This window comes from Ranitomeya imitator, chromosome 5 (genome assembly GCF_032444005.1).
Source record: "Ranitomeya imitator isolate aRanImi1 chromosome 5, aRanImi1.pri, whole genome shotgun sequence".
Lineage (NCBI taxonomy): Eukaryota > Metazoa > Chordata > Amphibia > Anura > Dendrobatidae > Ranitomeya > Ranitomeya imitator.
The window spans coordinates 195,229,080-195,243,775 of NC_091286.1; the positions used below are offsets into that span (position 1 = coordinate 195,229,080).

The window sequence follows — 14,696 nt, forward strand, 5'->3', positions numbered from 1 at the left end:
TGAGCTGATATAGACCTGTATTGTTGCTTGCACTGGATCCACGAGGGTAACGCACAGCGAGTATGCCTCAATATATTATTTTAAAAAGATCCACGTCAAAAGCATGTTTGTTTTCATCTTTGGACCACCCCTTTAAATCCCTAGATGTAACTTTTATTTTTACACAGTTGCTGCAATGTATTTCATAACTTCTTTTCAGGTCTTCAGTCAGTTTCAGCATCTCCTGAAATCTTGTGATATTTCTGTACACCTAGTAGAAGTGAGCCCTAGACTGAGCGAAATCCAGGCACTCCGGCTAACAGGGAGCAATGTCGAAGTGAAATACGATGACAATTCTTCAGCCTACAAGAAAGGTGTAACAAAATCAGGTCTGCAGATTTCCTGGTACCAGGATGTACGGGATGTTCCAGCAGGTAAGTCCGAGTTTATATAATAATTTCACAAACCGCTAAAATAGTCATATTAGTCATGTTAGTAGGGTTTTCATCCTTAAGACAAGTGGTCTCCAAACACTTTTATACTTGTTAAATTGCAAAAAGAGCAGGTAGTCGCCCTCCCTGGACCCAGCGCTGCGTCTCTGCTACTGCTGTGGTGCCTGCTGCGGTACACCTCACCACTGCCACCAATTCCTGATTTCAGAGTGTCTGCCGATGTAGACTGCCTGAGCCGCTGAGCTTAGTCATTGGCGGTAGTGGTGATGGAAGCCGTCAACGTGATGTCACTGCTGCAGCCAAACAACACAGACCGTAGCTGCAGCAGAGACACAGTGCTGCACCCAGGCAGGCGAGTAAAGCATAGTGTGTTTTTAAAGTTAACCGAGTCTGCGGTCAGAAGTTCTGGAAGGGAACAGTCATCAGATTTTACCTCCCAATCTGAGATCAGCATGATACAGAGACAGAGATCCTGATTTGAGCAATGTATCACGTACTGGACTGCTGCTGTAGGTTTTTATAAAATCACTGCTTTTTTGGCAGGATATTCTCTCTAAAAGACAAGTAAACCTGCTGCCATGTAATACTCCATTCTTATAAGTTCTGTATAACCGTGCATCCCTCACTGATTGTCAGCTTTCTGCCTATGCGCAGTGTACACATTAAGTTCAGTGGTGGGTGCTGGGTTACACAGAGTTCAGCATTCGGAGGACTGGTAGATCTGCAACATAGGAAACAGCGATTTTGTCAATCCTGCAGCATGCGGCCTAGTAAATGACAAATCAATGGAAGCAGGGGCTCTGCCCTTTCACCATACTGCTCTCAGATGGCTTAGCAAAACTCTGGTTGCAGATTCCCTTTAATACACAACATACTCGGAAGACCTAAATACTGCCATGTGAATACTGGCTGTTGCAGTGAGGATTTTATTGTCTCATAAATCTAAAGGAATAGTTTTAACTTTGAAATGAACTTGCTATCTATAAAATCAAATATTTTGTTTTTGCCATTCCATTTTGGCCCCCACAGGTTTTATGTTTATTCCTGATGTACCTTTATTAGTCTTTCTACGTGATTAGTTGTAACTTTTATAGCACTATTTTGGAGTACATACAGACAAGCCACTGCATTTGCAGAAGCTATAAATGGGGGGGCAGTGCAGCTCAATGGACAAGGGGACATGAGTATGTGAGAAATAATGTTAAAGGGACTCTGTCACCTGAATTTGGCGGTCTATGTAAATGCCCTGTGTTCGGTCCGATGGGCGGTGTTTCTTCTTTGTGCCTCCACCCCATCCTTCCCGCTGTCCGCAATATTTTCCGGGATTGGAGTAAGTGTCCTCCATACTTTGCGCGTGCGCAATGCAATCTTTTCTCGTGCACGCGCAGTATGCTTAGTCCACCTGTGGGCAAAGCCGAAAAGCATTACTGCGCATGCGCCGGCGTACTATGTCCCAGAAAACACAGAGAAATACTTCCGGAACATAGTGCGCCGGCGCATGTGCAGTAATACTTTTCGGCTTTGCCCGCAGACGGGCAAAGCATACTGCGCGTGCGCGAGACAAGATTGCATTGCGCACGCACGAACTGTAGAGGACACCTACTCCAATTCCAGAAAATATTGCGGACAGCGGGGAAGGATGGGGTGGAGCCAAAAAGAAGAAACACCGCCCATCGGACCTGACAAAGGGCATTACATAGCCCACCAAATTCAGGTGACAGAGTCCCTTTAAAGGGAATGTCCGGTCATCTGCTAAATTCTGCAGAATCCTTACAGCGTGCGCACTGTATTTTGTCAGGAATCTCTGGTAAAGACTAGTGAATTGAGGGAGCATATCTGGTCGAAATGTGGCTGGAAGTATACAAATCGCATACTTATGGTTATGTGAATGTCTGCTCTCACCATCAATACCAATGAATCCTGACAGTATGCAATGCTCACACTGTGAGAGTTCAGAAATCTGCAGTCACATAAAGTGCTACTGTGTGTTAATTAAGAATTAAAAATGAAATAAACGTCTGGTGATTTGTAATATTTGTATTATTTTTTTCCCCATTAGGCTATACCTTCTTCTTAGCACATGAATTTTTTGATGCATTACCAATACATAAATTACAGGTAAATTCAGGCATAAAAATGTACCTTTCACATTATACTGTCCGCTACTCTAAGCACTTGTATCAGGGTTTCCATCTAAATTTCCGAAATACGTGATTCAGGTGGAACCTCTGATGATCCACTCACTATATTGAGATAGGCAGAGTTACTCTGGACTCCGTCTCACCTCTTGTGTGTGTCCAGGGAACAAAACTGTAGTCGAGAGAGATCTAGAGAGATGACTAGATCCCAGCAGAGGAACGTTCGTGTGATCCGTCGCTTCCATAGTGGGGACTGGGGAACGCTCCAGTGAATGAAGGCGGCAAGCGTGCAGAGAGGTGGTATCATTGACCCTCGTTAGGGCCTGTGTGACCTTCTGCGTTGCCTAGAGAGCGATGATGGTGATGGGCCTGGTAGTGATAGTGACGTCCTTTTGTCCAGGGTATTAAGACTAAGACCTCACCTAGAATGATAGTCTGTCAATATCATCTGAATTACTGAATTCTCCTTGTAACATGTTTCATTTTTCACACTTTGCATTATTTCCTAATGTTATGCCAAAGTCACCTCTTAAATTTTGTGTTACTCGAATAAATAGTTGTTGGCTAAAGTTCCATTGTCTCCTTATTGTCTGCTCCGTTGTATCCGTGTACCTGTTAACACCTGTAGGGAAGTTCATACCGTCATGCAGTCTATTTTCGTTGAATTTTAAAAGAGAGTTTTGGTTTTATATTTCCCCATTTAAAAGATCTATATAAGAAATTGATCAATCGCTCGTCTTTAGGAGAAAGATAAATAGGAATATCCTGATATCCTGCAGACTGTGAGCCCTCGCGGGCAGGGTCCTCCCTCCTTATGTACTCGTGTGCCTTGTTATCTGCTCATGTTTAATGTATTTGTCTATATTTGCCCCGTATTCACATGTAAAGCGCCATGGAATAAATGGCGCTATAAAAATGTATAATAATAATAATAATAATATCCTACATGAGATCCAGTACCTTGGGAAGTTCTATCATGTTTAGAAGGTTTGGTTTACCTATAAAAGCGAGTGGAGATTAATGAGAATGGGAAACATATACAGAGCTGTGACGAAGCACAAAGTTGCTGACTCTGTCACTTACCCCAGCAGGCCACAGGTATCATTAGAAATACTGGTCTTGTAGAAAATCTACCTTTCCTCCATCCAGGGTAATATTAGTAATGTATCCCATCTGGTGCTTGGGGACAGTGACAACATGGGCCTGTGTGATTTCAAATGCCAGGGCTGAATTGCAGCCGCAGTCCATACCTGGTTGTGTTAATGCTGTAAGATACAAGGATTCAAACACTTCTAACAAATATCTGGGGAAAAAAATCAGTTAGACCCTAAGCTGTGGATATTTAATTCCTTTCATTTGTATTCAGCCCCCCTGAGTCAATACTATGTAGGACCACCTTTTTGTTCAATTACTGCTGCAAGTCTTTTGGGGTATGTCTCTACCAGCTTTCCGCATCTGGAGGCTGAATTGTTTTGCGCAGTCTTTGCAATCTAGCTCCATCTTAAGGCCCCTTCACATTAAGCGACGCTGCAGCGATACCGACAACGATCCGGATCGCTGCAGCGTCGCTGTTTGGTCGCTGGAGAGCTGTCACACAGACCGCTCTCCAGCGACCAACGATGCCGAGGTCCCCGGGTAACCAGGGTAAACATCGGGTAACTAAGCGCAGGGCCGCGCTTAGTAACCCGATGTTTACCCTGGTTACCAGCGTAAAAGTAAAAAAAAACAAACACTACATACTTACCTACAGCCGTCTGTCCTCCAGCGCTGTGCTCTGCACTCCTCCTGTACTGTCTGTGAGCACAGCGGCCGGAAAGCAGAGCGGTGACGTCACCGCTCTGCTTTCCGGCTGACCGACGCTCACAGACAGTACAGGAGGAGTGCAGAGCACAGTGCTGGAGGACAGACGGCTGTAGGTAAGTATGTAGTGTTTGTTTTTTTTTACTTTTACGCTGGTAACCAGGGTAAACATCGGGTTACTAAGCGCGGCCCTGCGCTTAGTTACCCGATGTTTACCCTGGTTACCAGTGAAGACATCGCTGGATCGGTGTCACACACGCCGATCCAGCGATGTCTCCAGGGAGTCCAGCGACCAAATAAAGTTCTGGACTTTATTCAGCGACCAACGATCTCCCAGCAGGGGCCTGATCGTTGGTCGCTGTCACACATAACGATTTAATTAACGATATCGTTGCTACGTCACAAAAAGCAACGATATAGTTAACAATATCGTTATGTGTGAAGGTACCTTTAGTGAGATTGGATGGAGAGCGTCTGTGATCAGCAATTCTCAAGTCTTGTCACAGGTTTTCAGTGGGATTTAGGTCTGGACTTTGACTGGGCCATTCACACACATGAATATTCTTTGATCTTGACCTTTTCATTGTAGCTCTGGCAGTATGTTTAGGGTCACTGTTTCCCTGGAATGTGAACCTATGCCCCAGTCTCAAGTCTTTTGCAGGCGCTATAACATGGTTTCCTCCATAATAGCTTGTTATTAAACTCCATCCATCTTCGCATCAACTCTGAGCATCTTCCTTGTCCCTGCTGAAGAAAATCAAACTCACAACATGATGCTGCCACCACCATGTTTGATGGTGGAGATGCTGTTTTCAGAGTGATGTGCAGTGCTCATTTTCTGCCACACACAGCGTTTTGCATTTAGCCCAGGAAGTTCTACTTTGGTGTCATCTGACCAGGGCAACTTCTTCAACATGCTATCTGTGTCCTCTACTTGACTTCTTGCAAACTGAACTTCTTATGGCTTGTTTTAAAAAATGGCTTTCTTTTTGCCATTCTTCCATAAAGGCCAGAGTGTATGACTTATAGTTGTCTTATGGATAGACTCTCCCACCTGGATCTCTGCAGGTCATCAAGGCTGCTTCTCTAATTAGTGCTCTCCTTGCTTGGGATATCAGTTTAGATGGACGGCCATGTCTTTGTAGGTTTGAAGTTGTGTCATGCTCCTTCCTTTTTTGGATGATGGATTGAACAGTGAGTGCTTCATGAGATGTTCAGAGATTGAGTTTTTTTTTTTTTTACAACCTAACGATACTTTACTCTTCTACAGAACTTTATCCCTGACCTGTCCAATGCATTCCTTGTTTTTCATGATGCTGTTTGATGCCTAATGTTATGAAGCAAACCTCTGAGGTCTTCACAGAACAGCTGTAGTTATACTGTTGATAAATTTTACACAGGTGGACATAATGAATTAATTGTGACTGCTAGAAACAAATGGTCACTCATATTATTTAGGGGTATCAGACTACGGGGGGGCTGAATACAAACGCATGTACATTTTCAGATTTATCAGAAAAACATTCATCATTTCCTTCACACTTTGCAGATACATTCTACTTTGTGTATCACATGAGATCCCAATAACAAACATTTAAGATTGTGGGAATAATGTAAAAAAATGTGCAAAAGTTCACAGCATGAATACTTTTTCAAAGTTGTCTGTGTGTGTATATAGGCCAGACAAAATTGTTGGTACGTTTCCAAAATTGTGTGTAAACAACATTGTTTCAAACATGTGATACTTGCTCAAACTCACGTGGCAAGTAACAAGTGTGGGCAATATGATAATCACACCTGACACTGGATAAAAAGGGGGAGAAGTTGACATAATCTTTGCATTGTGTGTCTGTGTGTGCCACACTAAATAAAGAGAATTGAAAATGGAGAAGAGAACTGTTTGAGGACTTGAGAACCAAAATTCTTAAACAGTATCAACAATCTCAAGGTTGCAAGTCTATCGTCAGAGATCTTGATGTTCCTTTGTCCACGGTGCGCAACATAGTCAAGAAGTTTATAACTCATGGCACTGTAGCTAATCTCTCTGGACGTGGTCAGCAAAGAAAAATTGATGAAAGATTGCAACACAGAATAGCCCGAATGGTGGATAAGCTGCCCCCATCAAGTTCCAAAGAAATTCATGTCCTGCAGGCTCAGGATACATCAGTGTCAGCTCGAACTATCTGTCATCATTTGCATAAAATCGAATTCTGTGGCAAAGACCCTAGAGGACCCACTGCTGACACAGAGACAGAAAAAAGCTAGACTGCAGTCTGCCAAAATGAGACCAAGATAGAATTTTTGGGCAAAGCACATCAGTCTACATTTTACCAAAAATAGAATGAAGCCTACAAAGTAAACGACACAGTACCTACAGTCAAATATGGTGGAGGTTCAACTTTGTTTTATGGTTGTTTTTCTGCCTCTGAGTGCCTTGACTGTTTACAAGGCATCATAAAATCTGAAGATTACCAAAGGATTTTGAGTCGCAACGCAGTGCCCAATGTCAGAAAGCTGGGATTGCGTCCTGAGTCGTCCAGCAGGACAGTGACCTCAAACACATTTCAAGAAGCACCCAGAAATGGATGGAAACAAAGCTCTGGAGAGTTCTGAAGTGTCCAGCAATGAGTCTGGATCTAAATCCAATTGAATACCTGTGTAGAGATCTTAAAATTGCTGTTGGGAGAAGGTGCTCTTCAAATATGAGAGACCTTGAGCAGTTTGTAAAAAAAAAAAGAGTGGTCCAAAATTGGTTGTGAGGTGTAAGAAGCTTCTTAATGGTTAATGGAAGTGATTGATTTGAGTTATATATTCCAAAAGGTGTGCAACCAAATATTAACCCCTTTCTGACATGGGACGTACTATCCCGTCGAGGTGGGGTGGGCCCCCATGACCACGGACGGGATAGTACGTCCATCGCGGCCGGGTGTCAGCTGTTTATCGCAGCTGACATCCGGCACTATGTGCCAGGAGCGGTCACGGACCGCCCCCGGCACATTAACCCCTGGCACACCGCGATCAAACATGATCGCGATGTGCCGGCGGTATAGGGAAGCTTCCCGCAGGGAGGGGGCTCCCTGCGGGCTTCCCTGAGCCCCCCGCAGCAACGCGATGTGATTGCGTTGCTGCGAGGGTCTCACCTCCCTCCCTGCTTCCTCCAGCCCCGGATCCAAGATGGCCGCGGATCCGGGTCCTGCAGGGAGGGAGGTGGCTTCACAGAGCCTGCTCAGAGCAGGCACTGTGAAGGCTGCAGCACTGCTAGTCAGATCAGTGATCTGACAGAGTGCTGTGCACACTGTCAGATCACTGATCTGTGATGTCCCCCCCTGGGACAATGTAAAAAAGTAAAAAAAAAAATTTCAAAATGTGTAAAAAAAAAATAAAAAAAAATATTCCTAAATAATGAAAAAAAAAAAAAAATTATTATTCCCCTAAATACATTTCTTTATCTAAATAAAAAAAAAAACAATAAAAGTACACATATTTAGTATCGCCGCGTCCGTAACGGCCCGACCTATAAAACTGGCCCACTAGTTAACCCCTTCAGTAAACACCGTAAGAAAAAAAAAAAAACACGAGGCAAAAAACAACGCTTTATTATCATACTGCCGAACAAAAAGTGGAATAACACGCGATCAAAAAGACAGATATAAAAAACCATGATACCACTGAAAGCGTCATCTTGTCCCGCAAAAAACGAGCCGCCATACAGCATCATCAGCAAAAAAAAAAAAAAAGTTAGTCCTGAGAATAAAGCGATGCAAAAATAATTATTTTTTCTATAAAATAGTTTTTATCGTATAAAAGCGCCAAAACATAAAAAAATGATATAAATGAGGTATCGCTGTAATCGTACTGACCCGAAGAATAAAACTGCTTTATCAATTTTACCAAACGCGGAACGGTATAAACGCCTCCCCCAAAAGAAATTCATGAATAGCTGGTTTTTGGTCATTCTGCCTCGCAAAAATCGGAATAAAAAGCGATCAAAAAATGTAACATGCCCGAAAATGTTACCAATAAAAACGTCAACACGTCCCACAAGAAACAAGACCTCACATGACTCTGTGAACCAAAATATGGAAAAATTATAGCTCTCAAAATGTGGTAACGCAAAAAATATTTTTTGCAATAAAAAGCGTCTTTCAGTGTGTGACGGCTGCCAATCATAAAAATCTAAAAAACCCGCTATAAAAGTAAATCAAACCCCCCTTCATCACCCCCTTAGTTAGGGAAAAATTAAAAAAATGTATTTATTTCCATTTTTCCATTGGGGCTAGGGTTAGGGTTTGGGCTAGGGCTAGGGTTAGGGCTAGGGTTAGGGCTAGGGTTAGGGTTTGGGCTAGGGCTTGGGCTAGGGTTAGGGTTAGGGCTAGGGTTAGGGCTATGGTTAGGGCTAGGATTAAGGCTACAGTTAGGGTTGGGGCTAAAGTTAGGGTTAGGGCTATGGTTAGGGCTAGGGTTAGGGCTACAGTTTGGGTTGGGGCTAGGGTTAAGGCTACAGTTAGGGTTGGGGCTAAAGTTACGGTTAGGGTTGGGGCTAAAGTTAGGGTTAGGGTTTAGATTACATTTACAGTTGGGAATAGGGTTGGGATTAGGGTTAGGGGTGTGTCAGGGTTAGAGGTGTGGTTAGGGTTACTGTTGGGATTAGGGTTAGGGGTGTGTTTGGATTAGGGTTTCAGTTATAATTGGGGGGTTTCCACTGTTTAGGCACATCAGGGGCTCTCCAAACGCGACATGGCGTCCGATCTCAATTCCAGCCAATTCTGCGTTGAAAAAGTAAAACAGTGCTCCTTCCCTTCCGAGCTCTCCCGTGTGCCCAAACAGGGGTTTACCCCAACATATGGGGTATCAGCGTACTCAGGACAAATAGGACAACAACTTTTGGGGTCCAATTTCTCCTGTTACCCTTGGGAAAATACAAAACTGGGGGCTTAAATATCATTTTTGTGGGAAAAAAAAAGATTTTTTATTTTCACGGCTCTGCGTTATAAACTGTAGTGAAACACTTGGGGGTTCAAAGTTCTCACAACACATCTAGATAAGTTCCATGGGGGTCTAGTTTCCAATATGGGGTCACTTGTGGGGGATTTCTACTGTTTAGGTACATTAGGGGTTCTGCAAACGCAATGTGACGCCTGCAGACCATTCCATCTAAGTCTGCATTCCAAATGGCACTCCTTCCCTTCCGAGCCCTCCCATGCGCCCAAACGGTGGTTCCCCCCAACATATGGGGTATCAGCGTACTCAATACAAATTGGACAACAACTTTTGGGGTCAAATTTCTCCTCTTACCCTCGGGAAAATACAAAACTGGGGGCTAAAAAATAATTTTTGGGGGAAAGATTTTTTTTTTCAATTTTCACGGCTCTGCGTTACAAACTGTAGTGAAACACTTGGGGGTTCAAAGCTCTCACAACACATCTAGATGAGTTCCTTAGGGGGTCTAGTTTCCAAAATGGTGTCACTTGTGGCAGGTTTCTACTGTTTCGGTACATTAGGGGCTCTACAAATGCAATGTGACACCTGCAGACCATTCCATCTAAGCCTGCATTCCAAATGGAGCTCCTTCCCTTCCGAGCCCTCCCATGCGCCCAAACAGTGGTTCCCCCCCACATATGGGGTATCAGCGCACTCAGAACAAATTGGACAACAAATTTTGGGGTCCACTTTCTCCTGTTACCCTCGGGAAAATACAAAACTGGGGGCTAAAAAATAATTTTTGTGGGAAAAAATTTTTGTTTTATTTTTACGGCTCTGCATTATAAACTTCTGTGAAGCACTTGGTGGGTCAAAGTGCTCACCACACATCTAGATAAGTTCCTTAAGGGGTCTACTTTCCAAAATGGTGTCACTTGTGGGGGGTTTCAATGTTTAGGCACATCAGGGGCTCTCCAAACGCAACATGGCGTCCCATCTCAATTCCTGTCAATTTTGCATTGAAAAGTCAAACGGCGCTCCTTCCCTTCCGAGCTCTCCCATCCGCCCAAACAGTGGTTTACCCCCACATATGGGGTATCAGCGTACTCAGGACAAATTGTATAACAACTTTTGGGGTCCAATTTCTTCTCTTACCCTTGGGAAAATAAAAAATTGGGGGCGGAAAGATAATTTTTGTGAAAAAATATGATTTTTTATTTTTACGGTTCTACATTCTAAACTTCTGTGAAGCACTTGGTGGGTCAAAGTGCTCACCACACATCTAGATAAGTTCCTTAAGGGGTCTACTTTCCAAAATGGTGTCACTTGTGGGGGGTTTCAATGTTTAGGCACATCAGGGGCTCTCCAAACGAAACATGGCGTCCCATCTCAATTCCAGTCAATTTTGCATTGAAAAGTCAAATGGCGCTCCTTCGCTTCCGAGCTCTGCCATGCGCCCAAACAGTGGTTTACCCCCACATGAGGGGTATTGTCGTGCTCAGGACAAATTGTACAACAATGTTTGGGGTCTATTTTCTCCTGTTACCCTTGGTAAAATTAAACAAATTGGAGCTGAATTAAATTTTTTGTGAAAAAAAGTTAAATGTTCATTTTTATTTAAACATTCAAAAAATTCCTGTGAAGCACCAGAAGGGTTAATAAACTTCTGGAATATGGTTTTGAGCACCTTGAGGGGTGTAGTTTTTAGAATGGTGTCACACTTGGGTATTTTCTATCATATAGACCCCTCAAAATGACTTCAAATGAGATGTGGTCCCTAAAATAAAATGGTGTTGTAGAAATGAGAAATTGCTGGTCAACTTTTAACCCTTATAACTCCCTAACAAAAAAAAATTTTGGTTCCAAAATTGTGCTGATGTAAAGTAGACATGTGGGAAATGTTACTTATTAAGTATTTTGTGTGACATATCTCTGTGATTTAATTGCATAAAAATTCAAATTTGGAAAATTGCGAAATTTTCAAACTTTTCGCCATATTTCCGTTTTTTTCACAAATAAACGCAGGTAATATCAAAGAAATTTTACCATTGTCATGAAGTACAATATGTCACGAGAAAACAATGTCAGAATCACTGGGATCCGTTGAAGTGTTCCAGCGTTATAACCTCACAAAGGGACAGTGGTCAGAATTGTAAAAATTGGCCCGGTCATTAACGTGCAAACCACCCTTGGGGGTAAAGGGGTTAAGTTGAGGGTGGCAATAATTTTGTCAGTCCTATTTTGGGGGTTTTGTGTGAAATTATGTCCAATTTGCCTTTTTCCTCTTTTTTTTTGTATTGTTCCAACACACAAAAGGAATAAACGTCTGTGTGTATAACAAAACATGTAATTGCAATAATTTTCTGGGAGAAATACTTCATTTTCTGTAACATTTTCAAGGGTGCCAATGTGTTTGGCCACAAATTTATATGTAAAATATATAAATATAAAATAAGTATATGTTTAAAAATAAATTATTCATATGCCAATGGTGTTTGAGGTAGCCCCTGTTAGTTTGACCACATTACTACACTTCAACTGGAACTTGCTATTACTTTGCAATTACGGTACACTTTACATCATGTATGCATTAGTGTTTTGGCCCATGTAACTTTCAGTTTTCTTTTTTTCCTTTTGATAGAAAACTTTGGATGGATGGCGTGAAATGTTAATTGATATTGATCCAGAGATCCCAAATAAATTAAGATTTGTTCTTGGCTCTGGCAATTCTCTGCTTACAAAAACATTTATTCAGGTCGGTCTTTGTATCTTAATTAAAAAAATATTAATGGAGCCTGTCACCCCCAAAATCGATGGTGAGGTAAGCTCACCGTCATCAGGGGCTTATCTACAGCATTCTGTAATGCTGTAGATAAGCCCTCGATGTAACCTGAAAGAGGAAAAAAGAAGTTAGATTATACTCGCCCCGGGGCGGTCCCGCTGCAGTCCGGTCAAATGGGTGTCTCAGGTCCGGTGCCTCCTATCTTCATTCCATGACGTCCTCTTCTGGTCTTCACGCCGCGGCTCCGGTGCAGGCGTACTTTGTCTGCCCTGTTGAGGGCAGAGCAAAGTACTGCAGTGCGCAGGCGCCGGGCCTCTCTGACCTTTCCGCCACCTGCGCACTGCAGTACTTTGCTCTGCCCTCAACAGGGTATCAAAGTACGCCTGCGCCAGAGCCGCGGCATGAAGACCAGAAGAGGACGTCATGGAACGAAGATGGGAGGCGCTGTTCCGGACCTGAGACATCGGAGCAGGACCGCCCCTGGGTGAGTATAATCTAACCTCTCTTTCTCCTCTTTCAGGTTACATCGGGGGCTTATGTACAGCATTACAGAATGCTGTAGATAAGCCCCTGATGACGGTGAGCTTACCTCACCATCGATTTTGGGGGTGACAGGTTCCCTTTAATATTGAGCATTGTTTCAGGTATGGCTCCCTGTATTGTGGCACAACAAGTGTTTTCTGTCATTGGGCATTTAATACTCAGGAATGTCCAGTACGCTGCAGAATGTGAAAGTGCTAGCAAAGTTGCTTTACTGTTGGAACCCTACACTTTCTATCGGTTCTTGATAGAATTCTATTCTGAAACGCCTAAATATGCAAAAGTCCAGTACTCTGGTATAAGGTGACCACAATGTCCATGCCAGACTTAAGAATATAATTCTTCCAGTTCAAGATGATAAACTACAAATCTGACAAAATACAAAGTACAATTAATACTAGTACTTTCATGGTCATAAAATATTTAATCAAACACATCCATTATTATATGATCACATAATGATGTAAGTTCTAGGGTTGCAGCAGATATTTCCATACAGAACTACCTACCGTATTTAGATTGTGAGCCCCATTGATGATAATGTCTGTAAAGCGCTGCGGAATAGGATAGTGCTATATGAAAAACATAATTGTTCTAAAAAGCTAAACTGCAAGAAAATGATGCTTACAGATGCTCATATCATTGGATCCTTTTGTCAGTGACCTGTAAATATTGTAATCATATTTAATAGCATAGAAAAGTGTCCTGTTTCCTGACATTTTAGTACAAATGCTGACATGTTGGTATTTTACCATCCAAAATTGCACTGTTATCAGGACATTGTGAGTGTAGAAGTCGTATTGTAACCAGTGCCATAATATGCTGCGTCATTAGGCTCAGATGGTTCCTGAACAAGTTCTGCCTAGTAAATATGTATCAGTGTTCTAATCTCTCCAGTTGTATATTTTTAATAATGAATATCTTTTAATTCTAGGCTGATGAAAAGAGGGATCATATAGAGTTATCTCCTAATGCAGCGGTTATTATTCAGAAGCTTGCAAGTCAAATTAATAGATTTGGAGGAGCAGCTCTCATAGCAGATTATGGACATTCAGGAGACAAGACAGACACATTTCGGGTAAGTTATTAAAGGGTGCCTACACTTTTTTAATTTTTAGTTGGAAAACATGACATGGCATGAAACACCCTACAAGTCTAGAGACCCCCATCTATCTTCAAAAATGCATGTTGCGAGTGCTGCTTAGCAAGCAAGCTCCTGCATAACTTATAGGAGCGCTCTGCATGAGTGCACACATAGAGTGGAGTGCGACCTTATTGGGCTACTACTCCTGCGTGAGGGCATACATAGATCAGTGTGTGATCTTGGATAGGAACGCTCTGCTCCTGCATGAATGCATATATAGAGTGGTGTACAGGCTTATACTAGCGCTCTGCTCCTGCATGAATGCATATATAGAGCGGTGTACAGGCTTATAATAGCGCTCTGTTCCTGCATGAATGCATATATAGAGCGGTGTACAGGCTTATACTAGCGCTCTGCTCCTGCATGAATGCATATATAGAGCGGTGTACAGGCTTATACTAGCGCTCTGCTCCTGCATGAATGCATATATAGAGTGGTGTACAGGCTTATACTAGCGCTCTGCTCCTGCATGAATGCATATATAGAGCGGTGTACAGGCTTATAATAGCGCTCTGCTTTTGCATGAATGCATATATAGAGCGGTGTACAGGCTTATACGACTGCTATGTATATATGCATACATAGAGCCGTGTGGGGGCTTCTGGGACTGTTCTGCTCCTGCATGATTGCATGCACAGCAGTGTATGGGCTTCTAGGACCGCTGTGCTTCTGCATGACTGCATGCATGGAGCAGTGTGTGGACATATTGGCTGCTCTTCTCTTGCATGAGTGCATACACAGAGCAATGTACCGGCTTATAGGACCACTCTGCTCGTGCCTGCGTGTATGCATAGAGCAGAGTGCCGGCTTCTAGTACCAATCTGTGCCTTTTTGGGTACACGCACATGGAACCTCTATGAGCCCGTACACCGCTCTGTACATCCCTTCATGCAGGGACAAAATGCTTGTACTTTCTGAGCAGTGTACATGTAACAAGTGTT

The 14,696-nt window shown here is 42.8% G+C and overlaps 1 protein-coding gene across 4 annotated transcripts in view; it reads left to right on the forward strand.

Moving 5' to 3' along the window:
* NDUFAF7 (NADH:ubiquinone oxidoreductase complex assembly factor 7) overlaps positions 1-14,696 on the forward strand; it is a 75,701-nt gene that overhangs the window by 45,722 nt on the left and 15,283 nt on the right. For 2 of the 4 annotated variants that reach the window (XM_069769470.1, XM_069769468.1), the window contains exons 5-8: positions 200-413; positions 2,491-2,549; positions 11,931-12,044; positions 13,546-13,689. In XM_069769470.1, coding sequence (XP_069625571.1) covers positions 200-413; positions 2,491-2,549; positions 11,931-12,044; positions 13,546-13,689 — 531 coding nt within the window. The remainder of the gene's footprint in view (positions 1-199; positions 414-2,490; positions 2,550-11,930; positions 12,045-13,545; positions 13,690-14,696) is intronic. The other 2 variants (XM_069769472.1, XM_069769471.1) reach the window with 1 other exon arrangement.